Source organism: Triturus cristatus, chromosome 11 (genome assembly GCF_964204655.1).
Source record: "Triturus cristatus chromosome 11, aTriCri1.1, whole genome shotgun sequence".
Lineage (NCBI taxonomy): Eukaryota > Metazoa > Chordata > Amphibia > Caudata > Salamandridae > Triturus > Triturus cristatus.
In genome coordinates this window covers 271,178,927-271,200,384 of record NC_140594.1, presented here as the reverse complement: position 1 = coordinate 271,200,384, position 21,458 = coordinate 271,178,927, and the positions used below count along the sequence as shown (strand labels likewise).

The window sequence follows — 21,458 nt, the reverse complement described above, 5'->3', positions numbered from 1 at the left end:
TAAAGGCTTGATGTTACAGGAGGAACACCATACAACAAACTTCTGTCAGCATCCCGCATAAACAGTTTCGATGGGGTGATGCGTGGCTGCCAATTACTTCGGGAGGAAGATCGAAAGCCATCAACTGTTGCTGTTTAATCTCAATGTATGAAGATGTAGGTTCTGCAGGTTCACGACAGGAAGTCCCCCAATATGGGACAGCAGAAGAAGATATGTATCCTGGCCAGAAGTCCCAGGTGTCACTCTCTCCTTGCCCAGTCCGAGGACACTAGGTTAACTTCAGTCTGGTCTTTCCTGATATTTTGGGCAGGGTCGGTAGGTAAGGTGTACAGGAGTCCCATGGCTCCAAATGAAGCAAAATGCATCATACAGCAAGAACCACATTGGCCATTCCAACACGCAAATGTTAGAACACTGCACATTCTCTGTGGTGGAGAAACGATTGACCCAGGGTTCTCCCCATTGTTGGAATACAACTTGTGCCACCTCGGATTGAAGCAATCATTCATAATACTCTAAGGAACGTCAGCTGAGCTTGTCTGCCCTGGAGTTTAAAGATTCTGCCAGGTGTTGTGTGACCATGGAGATGCCCTGGCTACTTAGCCACTTCCAAAGGCGCAGGGCCTCCTGGCAAACAACTGATAACCCCACTCCACCTTGTTTGTTGCAGTACCACATTGAAGTAGTGTTGTCTGTAATAATATGCACCCGTTCCCATTTGATGGTCCGGAGGGACACTTTCAGTGCAAATCAAATCACCTGCAGCTCCAGTAAGTAGAAATGGAAGCAAGCTTCCATTGGAGACCAGAGTCGTCTGATCTCCACCTCTCCCAGATAATCTCCCCAACCCAGCAATGATGCATCCATCACAATCATTAGCTCTGGGTGAGGTAGGTAGAGTGGCTTGCCATTGGTCCAGTTGTGGTCTAGCAACACCCACTGCAGTCTTCCACAGTCTCCTCAGATACGTGGATGGAATTCGAAAGGTTCCTTTGGTGCTGAGCCCACTCAGACTTCAGATTCCACTGCAGAGCTCACACTTGTCATCTGGCGTGGTCACCAGCAGGATGCAGGAGGACAAGATGCCTCAGAGTTGCTCTCACTGAATCCACGGTCAAAGGCTGAACCATTAGGATCACAGTCCTGGACTTGTTGAGATGGAGGTAAGTCTCCCGGTGAGGAAATGCACTGACTTTAAGGCTTTGTGTATTGACTTCAAAGCAGTGCATGGCATCGGCCCGAATTACTTCAAGCGCAACTTTCAGCTGTACACTGCATCTAGGACGCTGAGGTCCGCTTCAGCTCAAAATCTTGTAGTGCCCAAATTCAAAAGGTCTGGCTGGGGTGGCAGAAGTTTCCTGGTTGGAACTACCACACTTTGGAATTCCCTCCCTTTGGAACTGTAAAAGGAAACTCAGTTGTAAGCATTCAGGAAAGCACTCAAAACCTGGCTTTTTAACCAATAAGTTCACCTTCTTATTGCAGTCTCCTCCTTGAGCTAGCACCTAGACACCCACGGGTATAAGACGCCCTTTAGAAATTGCATTTTCATTTAATTTCAAGAGCATGTGTTCCGGCTTGTTCCACTGAAGGGGAGTCACTGTGAAGTAGTGAGGTGTGATACGATGATAAAGCCCAACAATGTCAAAAGGTTGGCTGTTTGGAGATGGTTTAGGACGGTGTGAGTGAGCCCGCTTTCAGCAACCAGTTGTCGAGGTATGGGAAGACTGGTAACCTCCACAGAAGGGCAGAGATAGCCACAACCACCTTTGTGAACACCTGATGTGCACTGGTAAGTTCAAAGGGGAGTACTGAGAACTGAAAGTGCTCTTGGCCTAAATGAAACCGCAAGTAGCAACTAGTTTCCACTGACCTGAGAACAAGGCTAGCGGAGGAGAACATTCTTTGAGAGAAAGCCTCCATGCATTTCAATTTTGTGTCTGGTAGGAAGTCAGAAACGCATTTGTGTTGAGGTGACTCATGGAGGCCTGCGCCCCCAGGCTCTCTGAGGTGCGGTCCTCAATGAGGAAGGAAGGGTCCCAGGGCGAAGGTTTATGCTGCATTGCGATCAACCTGTTTACTGGAGGGCAAGATCCTGACTTTGCCCAAGAGCCAAGCAGTGTGTCTGTGAGGGCCTCATTAAAAGTGAGAAGAGGTTAATTTGTGTTCTCTTCTGAATGGAGCACTTCTGTGAGGACACTTTGTCTTGACCTCAGTGGTAGGCAATGTGAGGTCTAGCACCTCCGCTGCTCTCCCAATGACAGTGGTAAAGGAGGCAGATTCTTCAGTAGCCACCGCCGGTAAAGGGGAGTGTAGGCCAGTGTCAGGAGAAGTATCCAGCCCGTCCTTTAGGTAAAACAATAAATTCCCCTCTTCATGCAAATTACTGTCATCATCATCATCAGGGTCTTATTCATGATACCGCATCACAGGCTCAGAGTGGGCTTTGGAGTCTCAGAGGTTTTTGGAGTCCGAGAAGACGTGGTTTACCCTCTGGTTCAGTGTCGGCTATATGGGGTTGTGGCGGTTTCGCATGAGGTGTAGGAGTCAGTGCCATGGCCAAGGACAAGGCTGATCTCAGAGTGGAGTCGAGTGGCACAGTCGGCATCAGGGATGAATCTGCAAGTGATAGACCGACTGGAGGCCACCTCAGACCCTTAGGGACCGAAGTAGAGGAGTATTTCCCAAACTATGGGTCGCAATCCACTGGTGGGTCGCTAGCCAATTTTTGGTGGATAACGAAAGTCTGAGCAATAAATAATGATGCATTTAAACTATCTTTCACATTTGGTGCTTCAGAGACAGAGGTCAAATGACAGGCTATATGTCTCCTGACAAACTGCTGCTTATGAGGCTGGTGTAAACATGTCTTTCTCCCACTGCTAAGTGAGAGGAGTTTTTAAAGTGAATTATGTGACAATCTTGCTGGAGTACAGGAAAGTGTGATGATGTTTTTTACAACACGCAACAAAAATGTATATACCTATAAATAAACTTTAATCAATCAGCAGCAAGGGAAAGCAACAATGAAGCACTTTTTTGTAATTCTGATGTGTGCTGGAAACAGAGTTTAATAGGAACAAAACAATTCAAGACACTTAACTTTGTGATGTTCAAATGATAAATATTCACAGAAACTCAATTTCCTCACATTATCATTTGTGCACTTTATAGTTTTTTTTTATCAGTAAAACAGTATGTCTGAGCAAAGTTAGTAGCCACTTCAATAGAAAATGTGCTGTCTAAAAAAGACAGTGAGCTACCACACAATGCTTTAGTTATATTTAAAAGAAATGCCCTTCCTCATGTTCAATAAAGATAGGTGGGTCGCAAAAGTTTGTTCTAAAAAGTGGATTGCGATTCTAAAAAATTTTGGGAACCATTGCTCTAGAGGAATCGGACAGTTACTACAAATAAGTAGTAAAAATCATTACTGGGCTGTATCACCTAAGTAATTTACAGGATTCTAAGCCATGTTAGTTTCCCTGCATACCTTACTTTGCTACTCTGCCTGCAGTGGATAAATAATCTTTCAGTGAGCCACCCGTCAGCATCTGGTCTATGAGCCTAACCGTTTTCTTTCTGGCTTCTTTTTATACCTTAGCTTGAAATGATTTTCTATGGAGAGAGAGGAGGGGGTACTCCTGCTTGGCACATTTTTTCCTAATTCCATACACAAACAATGCTCTCTTTCAGAAGTGCACGGAAGGCAGTGATGTAACAACTTTGTTTTTTTAAATCTTTTTTTTAATTAACATTGCTCAAGATCTTATACATGACATAGCAGTGATCAAAAGGCTCATAAACCATCAGTATGACATTACAGAGTTGAGGATCAGGAGAGTTACCCAAGGGTCCCGCTACAACTGGCCCCCGTTTCACTCCAATTCTGAGAGGACGAGATGTATTTATGGCTGCCAACACTGCATGCAGCTCAGAGAGAGAACATTCCTTCTCTATTTTTGATACATGCACAGTGTCAAACGGATTTTCGAAAATAAAAACATGCCGATCATGTACACATCTGTTAACATTCCCATTCAAACAGTTAGTTCACTTTCTAGACCTTGAGCCTAATACATGTATGCCCTAATAACGCATTTGTGTGCCCATGTTGGCTTAAATCAGGTTTGGCTTGTATGTAACATATGAAGTACCAGGAAAGCCATGTCACAGGCACAGCTGTTGTGCGTGAAGACAGGCGACCATTTGCCCCCAACTTGTATGCAAGGGACTATTTTAACAAGGTAAATAACCCTTAAACCTATAAATGATTCAAATTTGGGGAGGCAAATTAATTACATTTCGTCGTCCCCTAACCCACCAAAGTGTCAGCTAATGAATCTTGATGCAGACAATAATGTTTAGAATTCTAATTATATCATTCTAGCTTTTCTGCAGAACAAATGTGGTTAAAGCTTGCCTGACACTAGCCTGTTCAACACTGAGGTAGCTATCTCTAAGGTCGGAAGAATATATACATAAAAGAAGTGTTTCGGGTGTCCCGCACATAGGCGGAACTATTGTATGTTCATGACTTCAGTGAGAATCCTATGATAAAGAAATATAAATTACTAATTGCAAAAATATACAGACTAAAAATCACAATATAGAACAAATGGAATACTACTTGCTCTGGGATGAACCTACAAGAAGTCACACAAGAAACATGGACTAAAATACTGAAGTTCTGCTCAGTACCAAATATTGCCTTCCCTGTCATAATGTGAATGTTGGCTAATTCACATGTATTCGACACGTGAAAAAGGACAAACTTTGGCTATTAAACTCGGACAAATGCTGGAGCTGCCAAGAGATGAAAAGAGATATGACACCTGTGTTCTTTTAATGTAGAAGTAGTTTTGGGGAGGAATCCAAAATCTAATTAAGAAAATATTTAGGATTAATATTACATTTAATTACATTAATGTCACCCTTGGTGCACGGAGCCTAAGAACACTACAACATTAATTACCTCGACTCCCTTTTAATTGATGTACTATTAATCCTAGGAATTAAAACAATACTATGCAAATAGTAAACCTTAAAAAATATTGTTACATACATGGTGGGCATGGGTATGCATAACAAGAACTGCAGATAATATTGTTTACCCCAACACCTTTGGACTAAAGTCTCCAAGAAAGCTATGGTCCAGGTTAAGCGAATACCTTCAAAAATGGAAAACCTCAGCGATACTCTTGAAAATGAGAGTGGCACTAAAAGTGGATTTCTTTATGTGTAGGGTGTGTTTGGGTTAGGTCTTATTTTGTGGCTAGTGGTTCGGAAGATACCCATTGCATAATTCCCTTTTAGTAGAAATGTCTATGGTTGGAAGATACCTTCAATTTGCAGTAGTGGGAACATGAGGATTCCTTTGTCCAGTAGTGTGTGTAGTAGTGGGACCAGGAGTTTTTTTTGTCCTGCAGTGTGTGCAGTAGTAGGGATGCGAGGGTTCCTTTGTACTGCATGCAGTGTGTGCAGAAGTGGGAACATGAGGGTTCCTTTGTCCTGCAATTAGAAATGTCTATGGTTGGATCCAAGGAGGTTAATCATTTATGTAATGAAATCTTACGTGATCTTATTTTACAATTCAAGGAGTGTAATGATTCATGTAATGTGATCGATGTGTTTTTATTTTACAACCTCAGGAATGGAATAATTTATGTAGTGTCATCTTTCTTTGTAATTTAGGGATTGGTTACTTATATTTACACGAAGGGTGGAATGCGCATTTTCTTCTACTTAGCTTCCTGTTGTTTTTTTGTTTACTGAAGGAAGAAGATGTGCTGTGTCCTGTGGTCTCCTAGTTCTTTGCTGCTCAGCCTGTGTGAATGTGATGCAATAGAATGTTCATGAGTGCATGGTTTGAATGAGTGTGCAGTTGGAATGAGTGGGGCTGAGCAGCAGTATGCTGCTACCGGTGGGGACCTTTCTTACCATCTTACTTGTAACTGAATAAACCTACTTATATAATCTACACTACTGGCTACTGGAATGATTACCTACAAGGGCCTTACTTCGTTTACAAAAGAAATCACCTTAAAATTCAAGTTGAATTTTTACCTGAACAGACGGAAAACACAACAATAAAAATACCACCCCGATTTATACAAATAGAGAATAATTTAATGAACTAAATGGCAACAAAACAAAGAAAATCCAATTAGGAGAGCTGGAGATTTTAATTTTAAAAAGATTTATATGAAAATAGTGCCAAAGCCATTAAGCGTCAAACGTAGTTATTTGGTTGCGCAGTTACTCAGCCAAGTTAAGGCCAGCGGTAATGGAGCGTATGTCAGATACAGAAACCAAGTTCGACCCAGTAGGATGTTTTACCTTCTGACTTTTTCTCTTAGATGGAAATCAAAAATCCTCAATGGGGCAAGGCAGCAGGCTGTGACCAAGAAGGGCTCCACAAGGCCTGATAGCTGTCGGACGAGGTCCCGATGAAGCAGCTGACTTTCGGCAGAAGAGATCAGAGCAGTGTGAACATTTCTACCTGGACTTGGATTTTGCCAGTGGGACAACACTGAAAGCTGTAGCCAAACAGGGCTTAACGAGGCCGGTTACCTTCTCTGACGTCCTGCTGAAACTGATTTGGTGCTGCGGAAAAACTCAGAGGGCAAGCTAACTGACTTTGCAGGCTTGTCCCAGTCCTCTGTAGGTCTTTGGATCCAAAATGTTTCTAACTTTTTCAGGATGTTAGAAGTAGTATACTTTGAAACAGCAAAGAGTCTCAGGACCAGCACCAGGGGGTTAAGACTCAGTCGAGCACAACCCAAAAGCAGGGTCCAAGGCAGGTCCAGTTGAACTGGTCAACTGGACTCTTCAGAAAAAGGGCATCTAGCAGCTTGTTGTATTCCTGTAGCTTAACAGGAGGTCAGCAAATTGGCCCTTGAAGTCAACTTCTTTGCCTGGTAACAAGTAGGAGCAGGTACAGCTTTTCAGGTCTCCTCACAGATCTCAACAGCAGTTGCTGTCCTTCTTCTGTCTTCCACAGATCCAGTGGTGTTCTGAAGAGGATGTGCAGGGGTCCACATTTATGCCCGGTACTAGGGTGTGGGTGGGAGTGACTCCTGGTCACACCCTAACCGATAGGGAAAAAGTTTCCTGGGGAACCTCTACCCACCTTCGGCAGCAGTTCCTGTGTGCCCTATTGCAAACAATTCCACAGTGGCCCTCTCTACCTAAATCCAACATGGCAGAACTTTTCTTCACCTGTGCACAGCTCCTTTGCACGCCCAGAGGTGTGGCCAGTAAATAAGCAACCCCTCCTCTGTGCTCACTCAATACCAGGTCAAAAGGCAGCTCCTCTCACACTGGGATTGACGCCTGACTTGACTAGAGGGACAAAGGAGGGAGCAGGCCCAGGAGTTAGCTACTTGCCTGTGACCGGGTAGGCCTCTTTGATAATTAAGTTCCATTGCACTGTCCATATAGTCATGCTGTCAGAGGTACAGAACACCTCCCAACTCCCAACGTCTTTCTCTAAGCTTTGGGAGCAAGTTCACATTTCAATGTGGTTATGCAGGTCCTAGGTGACAACTGGAAGCTCACGCAAATGGGCTTGCAGAGACTTTAGGCAGGTAGAAGGTGCCGTTTTAGAAGTACCGTTTGCTAAATATTTAGTACAAATCCGACTTTACTAGTGATTTGGGCTTGTAAGAAATATTTTGTAAAGTTCAAAAATGAAATTTGTTTCTTAGGTGGAAATAACAATATTTCATTTTATTATGATATATCTCAATGCTTTCCAATGGAACAGCTAACCCTGCTAAAGTGAAAATGGCTTTTAGGGGCCGTGTCACTGTATGGATATGTTTTACATTAAACATGTATAGTTCCCACTTTGAATTTCCATGGACCCTGCCTTATTGTGCAGTAAGGCCTCCTTAAGGGTGGCTTATAATATTTTTTAAAAAGGATTTATGCCTGTAAAGAAAGGGTATTTTAGCAGGTCGAATAATCAGTTTAAACCTGCAAAGACATTCTACAGCAATAGGCCTGCAGTCATGCTTTGCACTGTCAATGTAGTATTGGTATAGTGTATGCTGCAGTCCACTAGGGACATCTAACTAACAGACCCGGAGTACACTTTGTACCAGATTCTAGGGACTTATGTATAAGTTAAATATTCCAATTAAAAGTGTAGCCAATTTATATTTTTTTTAGGCGCAGACCACATGCACTGGGGCCGGGCTCGCAGAGTCCTAGTGCACAGTCAAAAAAAACAGCAGGTTCAGTCCCAAAAAATTGAGTGGTCATGTAAAAAAAGGAACATTCCTACAGTTACACACAATACAGCTTGATTGTAAGCAAGCATGCACTGTTAGTGCATTACATGTATTAGAGTGTGGTGTAAGTGCCATAGGCTTGCTTAATTTACATTCTCTAATACTTATTTTATTAGCACAGCAACAGAATGTGCCTCAAAGGAGAGCTGACCGTGTGCATTCCGTCATTTAGGAAAAAGGAAGATCATTTGTAGTAAGCTTCTGTGTACTACTATATTGTTTTTAACTAGAAGCATTTTTACTGTCCTGTGTAACAAAACAGGAGCCAAGCAGGAGCTAACCTCTCGTAGCTCCATAGAGCACCATTTGTAAGATCGGTACATAAGATACCCTAGGTGTGGAGGCTCGGTTAGGCACAGGGACAGGATGCTGGAAGAATGCTGAAATACGATGTTTTGACTTCACGCCTCTTGGCACAATAAGATATGCTATGAGGCTTTACAAGAATTGCCCTGATATGTATAATTGCTGAACTGTTAAGAATATTCACAATCATTCTAACGTGTATGATTTGCAAATGAACAGTGTTTCACATTCATGCGAAATTTCTTCTGGGTGAGAGGAAAATAGAGGACCTTTACACAATGTAGGTCTGCTTATTTAAGAAAGACTGAAGCTAGATGAATGTGCAGCCCCACTTGCAACTAGACCAAACCCTTGATGCGCAGCACCTGTCAGAGCACCCCAAGTTCATCAATCGAAGCCCCTGTTCACAGGAGCCTGCATTCATATCAGAAGGCAAAGTCACATACAGAAAGAATGGGGATATGGAGGTAGTTAAGTGGCTTGCATGCATGATGGGGGACTTACTACTACCATTAGAAGAGTGATTAAAGAACTGTTCCCTTCTACCATACGCATGGGAAGATTATAGACAATCTGAGATAATACAGCTGCTTGCTGTCCAAACAGAATGCCTAGTCAAGCAATTTTGTGAATAAAATTAGACCAAAGTGAACAACCGTATAAAATGTGAAAACAAGGGCCCACCCTAGCGGTGCTGGGATCGGCCGCCAGTGGTGCAGCGGTCCCTCACCAGCAATCAGAATGCCACTGCCACCGTGGCGGTGGCATCCTCCATTCCCAGCATTGTGGCAGGCGGTGCTCACATCACTGCCCGCCACAATGCTGGGAATGCACGTTGCGCATTGTCATGCACAAGGTGACAGGCACCATGCGGTGCCTGCGAACTTGTCCGTGACAATGTAAGGGGGTTCCATGGGTACCCCCATGTGTACCCCCACCCCCCAATACCCTCGGGGCCCGCAACGGGCCCCCGAAAGCAAAACCCGCCTGGCTTTCCATGGCGGGGTCTCCGCCATGGAAAGCCCTGCACCGCTGCCTATGCTAATATGGATGGCGGTGTCTAGCAGACACCGCTGCCATATCCAGCTCCTTTTCCGCCCGGTCGACTGGTTGACCGGCGGAAAACCGGCAGACGGTCTTTCCGTCCGCTGGGGTCCCCCCCACCATACTAATATGGCGGGGGAAATGGGTGGCGGGTGGAGTATGATGTAGGGCGGATCGCCACCGCCATGCGGGCGGTGGCGATCCGCCCTACATCATAATAGACCCCCAAGTGTGGAGTGACCCATGATAACAATATCATGTGTGTGGATGCCTGTAAAAGGCAGATAACATTAAAAGATGCAGATTAAAACCAAACAAGCTACAGATGCTTTGCCTGAATCCTTCTAGGGTTAAAGTATTTTATATGTCACAAAGAGATAATCTGAAAAATAGACATTCTAATGTAGGTTTCAAATAAAGCAATGGTACCTCCACAGTCCAGATTGTGGAAAATCTGTTGAGACGTAGGATATGCAAAGTGTGTGGGTAACATCTGGATGTTATTAAACTGTGAGGACACAATAATAGCAAGATTATATGAGAGGTAGCATATTTTACCCATGTGAAAAACTGCAGAAGAACCTGACAAAATGTAGGAGTCTACAGTTAATTGAAATGGCAGACATCAGTGGCCACAATTAAAAGGGCAGTTCTCTATGAAACCCTCATGACCCCACTAGAGGCCATTCATTCAAACAGTTTATGGCCTAAACACAACATTCAGTTCTGTGAAATTGAGGGAAGCAAGTGTAAAAGAACAAAATCTTGCATAACCATAGGTTTAAAGAAAACAAAATGTAACCTCTGAATTCCTGTAAGCACCTGGTGCTGCCAGTTAGACCCTGCGGAACAGCACCCCTGATGTTGGTCAGGTAATTAGTCACAGTAGAAGTGGAAACTCGATCACTAAGAAAGTGGCAGTAATAGGAGTAAAAGGGCCCAGACCCACTGAGGAATGGGGAGGTGGTTCACTTTGACAAGCATTTTGTAGGTTCAATTCTTCAACAAAATCTAGCTGTACAACTGATCCCCACCACCTCAGACCTACAAAGAAGTTTAAACATGATCATGATCTTCGAGATCTCTGAACCAAGAACTAGCTTCTCCACCCGATACCCCTAATCATCCTTAAGTTAGAAAATTGGAGCACAATTTATCTGCAGTGAGGACACACGAACACAAAAACCTTCAATGAACAAATTTCATTGCGTTCAACACACCTCTCTCTTTTACACATACTTCTATTGGTTTGTGCACTGCAGTAAAGACACTATGGAAGTCATAAAACACTCATTTCAATCATTACATAAAGAAAATGGAGAAAAGGCATTTTTAGTTTACCAGTTTTTAGCTTATCCATGGCTGGCCCCATAGATATCTTGGATGCGTTGCTCTTGTCCAAATCACTAATCTGTAACAAAATTAACAGTACAGCATATGGGAAACTTTACATCATACTTAGAAATAGAAGCACAAAGGACATGAAATACCTGCACGTTGTATCCATCAAACTGTAATGGGGGTACATTAGCAAGGGACTCCCTGGTCTCACACCACAGTTTTGCCACAGCAATAGTGGATTTTTTCAGTTTGTTTTTACAAGGTTATATATGATGATGGGACTGTACCCGTTTATTGTGTGTAACATTATATTCACACACATGCAAAATCATATACACAAATATACATACAAACCAAAAATCTTATGAAGAGCTATCAAGCGTTGCTTCACTAGATGAATAGCAACTTTGCAAAGATGGACTACATTGATTAGAATCCAATGACAGGGCTACTGAAAAGGGTTTCAAGGATACTAGTGAGTGCCAGTCCTGTTTTGAATGCAGCCACATGGAGGTGGAGGTAACAAACAAACAAACAAACAAAAACACACACACGTACACACCCACACACACGTACACACACACACGTACACAGACACACACCCACCCACACACACACACACACTCTTTCTTTGACTGAATTCACAGAAATGGTATTTGAGCATCATAGGTTACAGCAGTCTTTGATTTGTGTGCTTTCCAGTTCAGTCTTACCTTGTGGCTTTGCTCCATGCTGTGAGGAACTGGCTCTTTCTTGGTACACTCCCCTGAATATAAAAGACCACTGCCCACTGCAGTTGACCCTATAGAAAATTGTGCAGATTCATCATCATCTTTTTCAAGTTCTATGCAACTTATCTCTTCTTGGTAAGAACCTAAATTGGCTTCTGTCTTTTCTTTTCCATTATTCTCCACACTATAAGATTCCCGAATTTTGCATTTCTCTGAATCCTCCTGATCTCGATCAGAGTCTTCATTCAAGGAGCAGGGATCTGTACCCTCCAATGATGTCAAAGGCTCAGGGGTAGATGAAGAAAGTTGGCCGGGAAGAGGGTCAAGAAAAAGCATACCAGTGGGGATTTCTGTGAAGAGAGAAAAGATAACAGACAAACATAAAATTCGGCATAAGGCATTAACATGTTTCCAAATATTTTACCACCACAATTTAACCCTCTACCCTCCCCTTTCATATGGACCTACCCAAGGAAGAAATTATCAAGCAAGGTCATCATCATGTGAAATGTGCGCACAGCACCACAAATTCTTTGGTTATTTAGAAATAATTAGATTAGCAGACAAATCTTTTTTCTCTCTCTTTTTTTCTTAAAAAAAAATATAGCTACATGTCATGGTAAATTCATCAGAAAACAATACATTAGGGCTTTTACAATACAATGGCGAAATTAGCAATAAAAATGCATAACATAATTTCATAGGCCAGACCCAAAAAAGAAAGAGACAAGAAAAAAAGAAAACAAAGCATTCCATTACTGTTCTTTAAATTGTCTCGTCCTGATTTACTCTATCCATCCGGCAATTGGAGCCCAGGTTTTTTGCCCCAGCTCCTGTCTCCTCCGTTCTCTTAACCTATATACTGAAGCTTCAATATTATATATAGTCTATATCCTAGACCGCCAATTAAAAAAAGTAGGAGAGGGAGGACTTATCCATTGAGAGGTAATGCTTAGTCGCACAATAGCCATTACAATAAACAGGAATCCAATCACGGGTCTCAGCCTCGCATTTCCCCCCATATTACACTCAATGCCCAGAATTACAAGATCTGGAGTAATTGTAAACAAGATCCCTAAAACCGTATTAAAAAAATATTCGATATCCTGTAGAAACTTTGCTAAACTAGGGCAGGAATAGAACATGTGTATAGTATCAGCAGCCTGCAACCCAGATCTGCTACATTTACATCCCCGCGTCCCCCCCCCCCCCACTTAGCTATCTTTGCAGGAGTATAGCAAAGGTCGAAAATGGACATATAATGTTGACCCCTAAGACTTCTGGTTATTAAAATCTGATTGGATAATTCAAGTGAGTCTTCAATATTAATTCCTTACTTCCCGAACCTTCTCTCCCATTTGGTATTCTGACTACATATATCATCGGGAAGAGCTTCCAATAAATTTTGATAGGTTTTCCCAATTCGAGATTTAGCTAGTATTATTTACGCCAAACGTATCTTTTCAAAATTTAAAACTGACCCTTGCACGTTCCTCCCCCAAAAACTCAGAATCTGCAAATACTTTAAAAAAATCTTGTTTGCACAGACCAAACCTCTCTTGTAAAAACATAAATGAAACAATCTGGCCTTCATTACACAAGTCCCCCAAAGCATTAATTCCATTATTTCCCCATCGGAAAGTAGTTTGGTCTTGGAAAATTGATGGCAAGATACCACAAGCCGAAAATGGAGTATACGCATTTATGTTTAAAATCTTCAATCTACTTCATATCTGTCTCCAGATCGAATAAGCCACCTTAATTATTTTAAATCTAGTCTTTTTGAAGTAGCTGGGTTCTATTATCCTAACCAAACATTGCTTGACTTCATCCCCCAGCCCTATTTCATAGATTTAGTTGGTCTGAGAGCCACCAGAATATCAGCCTTAGCCCCGACTAAAAAATATCCCCATATGTTTGCAGAATAGACGCCCAATAATAAAGAATGAAGTTGGGTACAGCCCACCCCCCAGAGTCTTTGAAGTGTCATCCACTTAGCCGCCCTTCTCGATCTATGATACCCCCAAAGAAATCTATAACAAATCCTTTCTGCCCTTGATAATCAAGATGTAGAAAACTCCAGGGGAACGGTCCTGAAAAGGTATAAAAATTTAGGGAAAACCAACATTTTAATGACGTTACTTCGTCTGTGTAGGGATAGATGTAAATGATCTAACCTCTCCAGTGTCCTATTGACAGTATCAATCATTGGGACAATATTTAATTCAGGGATTCGGTCTACCACTGCTGTAATCTTAATCCCCCAAGTACATTGCTTCAGAAGCGACTGGGAGATCTGCAGGGAACGTAGTATCAGAATGAAGAATATGAGTCTTGTCAATATTTAATTTGTACCCTGAAGTGACCCCAAATCGCTCTGCCAAAACCTTCACTGCTGGGAAAGCCGAGGTGATATCACTGGTAAGCATATCATCAGCATACGCCAATGTCTTAAACTCAGTATCATTGACCGTCACTGGTTTGATATTCCTACTCAATTCTAGTTTGTTAAGAAAAGGGTCAATGTATAGCGCAAACAGCAGGGGAGAACACGGACACCCCTGCCTAGTGCCTCTACTTATATTGAATGGTTTTGATTCCTGTCCCGATATACGGATCCCAGCTTCCGGTGATTGACAAAGTGCCTGTACTGCTTGAATAAATTCAGTGCACATCCCCTTCCATCGCAGGACAGACCACAGAAACTGCCAAGAGACCCTGTTGAAAGCTTTCTCAGCGTCCAACAGGACTACCCCTAGTAGTGATTCCATGGCCTGAGCCCAGTCAAGAAGGTTAATGACACACCTAACATGATCAGTCATGTCCCTACCTGGGATAAACCCATGCTGGCGAATGGAAACCAGAGGGGTGATTATCTTTCCTAACTTAGAGACTATTATTTTGGAATAGATCTTGCTGTCAGAGTTAATAAGCGAAATAGGTCTGTATGAAGATGGGCTGAGTTCAGGTTTGTCTTTCTTTTTGAATACTACTATGGTAGTCTTTCGCCAAGAATCAGGGATACAGCCCCTTTGAGCAAGCTGGAATAGAGACATAATATATAGCCGAAGTGATTGGCGAAATGTCCTAAAAAAATTCCAAAGGTATGCCATCCAGACCCACAGCCTTGCCAACAGTTAAAGAAGTTATAGCACTTTCAAACTCCTCGCATGTAATCGGAACTGCAAGAATCTCATTTTGATCAAATGTAACCTTCGTTGTTTCGAGGTCTTTAAGAAACTCCTCTGGAGATTCTTCCCCTATCACAGCTGCTTCCTCAGCATTAAGTTGCCGGTAAAAATTCTGAAATACATCCAGAATTCCTGTTGGAGAGTCCTGAATCTGATCAAGATGATCTTTGATCCTACAAATTCTATTTGAAACTTCCCTCTGTTGTAAACGCTTCGCCAGGACCCTCCCAGTATTTTCTCCAAGTTTGTCTATTTAAGCCCTATACTGCACATACTTAACAGCAAGCTCTTCCCCAAAATACTGATGTATTCTAGATTTAATAACAGCTATTGACTGTTGGCACTCTTCTGTATCTTTACCCTCCCCTATTTTCCTCATAAGCTCCATCTCAGCCACCCTGAGCTGTTCGGCCCATCCCCTAATCTTCTCCTGTACAGCCTTCCGACGATGGATAGAAAAGCTAAGAGTCTCACCACGTGCGGCCGCTTTAAACTCATCCCAGACTAAAATTTCAGGAGCTGTATTCCTATTAATATTAAAAAATTCCACAATCCACTTGGCCATATGTTCACAGTATGACTGGTCAAGCAGCAAATCCCTTTCAAAAGTCCACGACCTCTGGATTCCTGAGATGCCACTTAGTGGGAATTCTACTACTAATGGATTGTGATCTGAGATGACCCTAGGGAAGATCTCAACACAGACTCTCTCAGCCATTTGATGTGAAATAAAAAAATAATCCAAGCGGAATAATTTGTTATGAGGAACCGAATAAAAAGTGAACCCTGGATCCTCTTGTCTATGCCTATACCAGGCGTCAACCAACCCGTGTTCCCTAACTAATCCTTGGAGATCCTTAAAAATTCTGAACTTTCTTCCTTGATATGAAGAATTACTGAAAAGGTTAAAATTACTATCCAAATGAATAATGAAATCTCCACAGAAGATTAACAGATGCGACCATAGGGCCAGTTATACGCTTAAGTGATTCAAAACTTCCCGATTATCCAAGTACGATCCAGATATAGAGCAAATTGAGAGAGGGCATCATTAATTATGAATTCAACAATCACCCACCGTCCCAATCTATCCTCCTTGACTCGCTTACAGATTCCAACAACTCGCTTTGCTAAGATAGCCACCCCCCTAGTTGTAGTACCTTGACGAGTACACACCAGTAAGTCAAGGCCCAGATCCATGGTATAAGAGACTCTTGTAGACACAGCACATCTATCTGCATAAATTGTATAACCTTGGCCAATAAGCCTCTTTTTTTCCCTGTTGTTCAATCCACATACATTCAACGAGCAGATACGCATTCTACCCCTTCTACCCATCATCCTTATGTGATACTCCTTATGGGGTTGCCCTAGAAGTAGCCCCTGTCATCGCAACACTTATTAATTCCTCACTGGTAGCTGGTAGGGTCCCCTTATCATGGAAGCATGCGATGGTTAAAGCCCTGCAGAAAAAGCCAGGAGCAGACCCGGAAGTAATGGCCAACTATCGGCCAATCTCCTTGCTCCCGGGAATTGCCAAAATTGCGGAGAAATATGTCAACACTATTCTCTCTACTTATTTGGAGGAGCATGACTGCTTGCACCTGACACAGACCGGCTTGAGATCTCTTCAGGGCACTGAAACAGCCCTGATCGCGGTAGTGGAGGAGGCAAGAAAAATCATGGACACAGGAGGATCAGCTGCATTAATCCTCCTTGATCTCAGTGCGGCTTTCGATACCGTTAACCATCGAATCCTTATCTCCAGATGTTATGAGATGGGGGTGACTGGAACCGCACTAAGATGGATAGTCTCCTTTCTGGAAGGCCGTACATTCCAGGTCTTTGAGGATAACGTGACTTCCAAGAGGGTGCTGTTAAAGAGTGCAGTGCCTCAGGGCTCTTCACTAAGCCCCACTCTTTTTAATATTTATATGAGCCCATTAGCCGAAATAGTGGAGGTGTTTGGCATACAAATTGTCACATATGCAGACGCCACCCAGCTGATAGTCTCCCTCAAAGATCCAGGACAGCCTGGAAGTAATCTCTCCAGATGTCTGGAGGAAATATCAGTTTGGATGAAACAGTCTTGTCTTCAGTTAAATGGAGCAAAAACTGACCTTATGTTGCTGGGTAAGCCTCTGCCTCCTAGCCTGCCTCTCGCATGGCCGAGTTGCATGGGTAACACCCCTACTCCTAGAAATCACATCAAGAGCCTAGGAGTTTGGTTGGATGCCAAACTTGACATGAAGATACAGGCCAAAAAGGTAGCTGGGTGCTGTTTCGGGATACTGAAAACAGCGCGGAAAATTCTGCCTCTCCTTGCGTTTAAGGCAAAAAAACTGCTTCTCCAAGCATTAATTCTGTCACGTCTGGATTATGCTAATGCCCTTTATCTGGGAGTCCCTCAATCAACAATAAGCATACTTCAGAAGGTCCAGAATTGTGCGGCAAGAATCCTCCTGCAAATTCTGTGGAGAGAATCAGCGAGAGGAGCAATTAGACAGCTGCATTGGCTTCCTATTGCAGAGAGGATCAAATTCAAGGCCCTCTGTGTTACTCACAAAATCATGGCTGCTAAGGGCCCATTAATTCTTTGGAGGATAGTTTCTCCATACTGTCCCAAAAGGCTCCTTCGCTCCGGAAATAAACGCCTGGCCAAGGTTCCTAGAATTTGTAAGTCCAGAAGTGGAGGCCGTTGTTTTTCCTATGTTGCCTCCAGAGCTTGGAACACCCTCCCAGAATCCATCCGTCTGGAAGAGCAATATCTTCCCTTTCGGAAACTCTTGAAGACGCATCTATTCCCTACTGTTTAATCAGTCTGCCCTCTGTTGATGGGTTCTTAGCGCTGGGAGGCCTTCGGGTAGCCATGCGCTCTATAAATGCCTCTTTCATTTCATTTCATACACACTCTTTATCAGGACTGGCCAGACAGTGCCAATAAACATTACAAATTATACCAAAATGTACTTTCATTCTTACATAGAGCATATGCAATGACAATATATGGAAAACACCGACAGTGCTACCCACCAAACCCACTCGACACCCCACCACCCCTTCACCCTGGAAACCCCCTTCCACCTCTATCCCTACCACCCACCTCATATGACATAAGGACCGACAGTCCTTGGTGATGAAGAGCTGGCCACCACCCCTTTCCTCTGGACTTCCTCTCCCCCCCAATAGGGTGATGAAAGGAAAAAGAACAATCATTGGCATAGCCAATAGGTCTCGCCTTTTGGCTGTATGAGCGCAGGAGCTGAATCTGTCTTCAGTATCTTCATCAGAGGTATGTAATGAAAAAAAACACATCAGGAGCATGAGGCTTTCCTTTGCAGCCAATCTGCCAACCACTTTTAGACATAGCACTGCATTATGAAGGTATGAAAGACTTATGGGAATCACCACATGGTGGCCATATTCCATCAAAAGAATCTCTGATAAAACACTACTGGTTAGGTGTAATGTCCAATGACATCCAAAAAGCTGGTAGTTACACTTTGTCGCTGGAGTTTGTTTGATTTCAAGTCTTCTTGTACTTTTGAGCATTTTTTGGGACTCTATCACCGTGCCACTAGACAGGAAGTTGTGCTTCCAATTTAGAGTGGGAGCATTACAACTGAAATCTTTTACATCCACATGCCAAACACAACAGAGTTGATTAAAACTTTTACCGAACAACTGATTGCGCGGTAAGTGCTGCTGTTTTCAAAGATATTCTTCATAAGTTTGTCATTTCAAAATAAATCCTCTCTTAGGACGGGACGCGGGACCTGGGGTTACAGTAACTACACTTGAGAGCAGAAATTGTAAGGCCTTGTTCCCCACCTCCAAAGTCGGCAGCTCTGGCCGTTAGTCCACATCCTCTAGGAAATCTGGCGATCGCCAAACAGGCTAATGCCCCAGAAGGGCCAGTAGAGATGGGAAGTTAATCAGGACATGAAATTCTAGCAACTGACTGACCGCAGCCAGATCTATCATCACTTCAGACACCAAACTCGCCTATTACCTGCTCTCATAACAAATGGACAAACATACGAGCAGTGAGGTATATAGAACACTGTAGAACACTGCTGGCAACTAATGACACACACACAGGCTACACACAAACAGAGTCTGTCTCAACCAGACAGGCCTGCTGACAGCAAAGATGTCTGCCACAAACTACAGGTCACTGGAAGACTGACGCAGTCCACTCTACAGGTCCCAAATAGTCACATACTGTGCACTGATATACCCTAATGACAAAAAGAATGATAATGCAGCCCATCGTGCAATCTATTCAACTGACATATAAGGCAAATTATGTAAAGGAGCACTAACCGCAGGCCATCTCGGCGCATCTCCGACACCCTCGCACTCTTTATCAACTCCTGGGACACAGCCCCTCTGCAGACCCATAAGATTACAGCGTGGAAGACCCCTTGCTACAGAAAACACAGGACATCACCAGACAACATCGAAGAGTCACCACCAGAGTAATAAAAGGGCCCTTCTCGGCGAATCAGAGCAGCCAGCCTCAAAACGTAATAAAAATGTGTGTCTAATCTTACACTTCCTCCTCGCCCCATAACACTTACCACATGGGATCAAAGCGGGGGCAATGGGGGATGCTGTTACACAGCTGAGCCTGTGTAGAGAGCCTGGAGCACAATAAGGTGGAATGAGGCACCGTTAGGAACAGTGAGGCAAAGTGAGGCAGAATCATCGCCGTAAACAAACCAGTGTTAGCGATGAGCAAGCGCTAACATCAGCTCCTCGAAGGACCTTGCTGAAAGCCAGAGCGGGTCAGTGGGTGTAAAGAGCCTGGGGCACAATAAGGCGGAATGAAGCACCGTAAGAAACAGTAAAGCGGAGTGAGGCGGAATAAGGCAGAGTGAGGGATGCTGTTACACAGCTGTGCCCGGGTCCCTGATCTCTGTGATGTCAGTCTTGCGAGGACGATTGCTCCATATGGTAACCTGAGACTGTAATGCAGCCTGCCCTCCATCTGGCACACTGCGCGCCGCCGCTGATAATTAAAAACAGATGGCACACGCCCGCGCTGCTGCTCGCTCCCAAGCAACTCTAGGCCACAGGAGACAGAAGGCGGGACATGCACCCGCCTTGGGCCAATTGCGTGCTGTCTTTCTTAGAAAGACGCATGCAAAGGCCAATAGCAGGTGAAAAAAAAAAGCACACGCATGAGGGTGTGTTCATAGTTTAAAGCCCTTACTAAAAGTCTCGCCGAGCAGCGCATGCGCGCTGGCACAGGCAAGACCTAAAAAGCATGCAAAAGAGGCAATAGAAGGGAGACCCGATTCTAGCACTTAAACAAGCATGGAATAGGCATCAAATAGCCAAGATAGGTCACCATAACCATTATATTTGCTTGTCCATCCTAAATTGATAATTCTGTTAGCTAAGGGTATACCCATCAATTACCCTCCCATTACCTGGGTACCACAAACACAATCTAAGAAAAAATTGGTAAGGAGGAAAAAATTGGGCAATGTTTTTGATCAAGGACACCTTTAATTATCCTTTCATATGTGTATCTATTCACATTTTCTTTTCATCATTATATCGCTGAGCATATAAAAACATGTATTTACAACACAACACCTCTGAAATAATAGAAAACCTAAGCTACTGTCCAACAAAAACCATTTCCAATCGTGGAACCACCTTTCAATAGTGTGGACTACCCAGAGGGCACATACATTGCATACGGGAAAAAATATATCTCCACAGGTTCAAAAGCAATGTGTAACTGTTAAATCCACATCAATTTCAGTTATTTTATGGTCCCTCTGTATAACAAAACTGTCGACGCGGTCGCGTTTCAGCCAATCGATTTCTTTTGGCCTCTTCAGGACAAAAAAACAGCAGCAATCTACATAAAAACAAACATACTCTAATAACATATACATTATATCGACACCATTATTATCCTTGCCAGTATATGCACAGGTCCGAATCCCCAAACATAATCAACCGACTGAAAAATAAACAGTCCCACCACCGGGAAAAAAACACAGAGTCAAGTGCAAGAAAAATTCAATGTAAAATACATATCTTAGGCTTTACACATGTAAATGAATCTGCATCTAAGCGCACTTACATATATATCAGAGAGGTCTATGGTGCTTCCGGTGTTTTTACCTTTCAGGATCATTTAAGGGAAATACTTCTATTATAAAGGATCTATCATGAACAAATCTTTGAACCTATCTCCACTACCCTATATGTGTCTCGACTGACCTTAGACAGATCTCCTCACTCAGCGTATCCCGCATCTGGCCAACATGCTCGTAGGGAGCGGGTCGTGGGGGGTTCAACCCTTGTCCCAACTCTATACAGAAATAATATTCCAATTAGAACCCACTATGTGGAATGAGGAATTATTGTACCACCAAAGTTAGCATACTTCGTACCTTAGAAGAGTATTTTTCACTCGGCGCCTTACTCGTGTTCCCAATAAATGAAAAACGTCCGCCGTGATTCGTACGCTAATTCATAAAGGAAACACAAACGCGGAGGTGCAAATATAAGTGTAGATGTAT

At 43.2% G+C, this 21,458-nt stretch overlaps 1 protein-coding gene across 2 annotated transcripts in view; it reads right to left on the bottom strand.

Annotated features, from left to right (window-relative positions):
* Positions 1 to 21,458, bottom strand: part of SMTN (smoothelin) — a 981,050-nt gene that overhangs the window by 515,963 nt on the left and 443,629 nt on the right. For both annotated transcript variants that reach the window (XM_085636208.1, XM_085636207.1), the window contains exons 8-9: positions 11,702 to 12,069; positions 10,989 to 11,058 (exon numbers count right to left, since the gene is read on the bottom strand). In XM_085636208.1, coding sequence (XP_085492334.1) covers positions 10,989 to 11,058; positions 11,702 to 12,069 — 438 coding nt within the window. The remainder of the gene's footprint in view (positions 1 to 10,988; positions 11,059 to 11,701; positions 12,070 to 21,458) is intronic.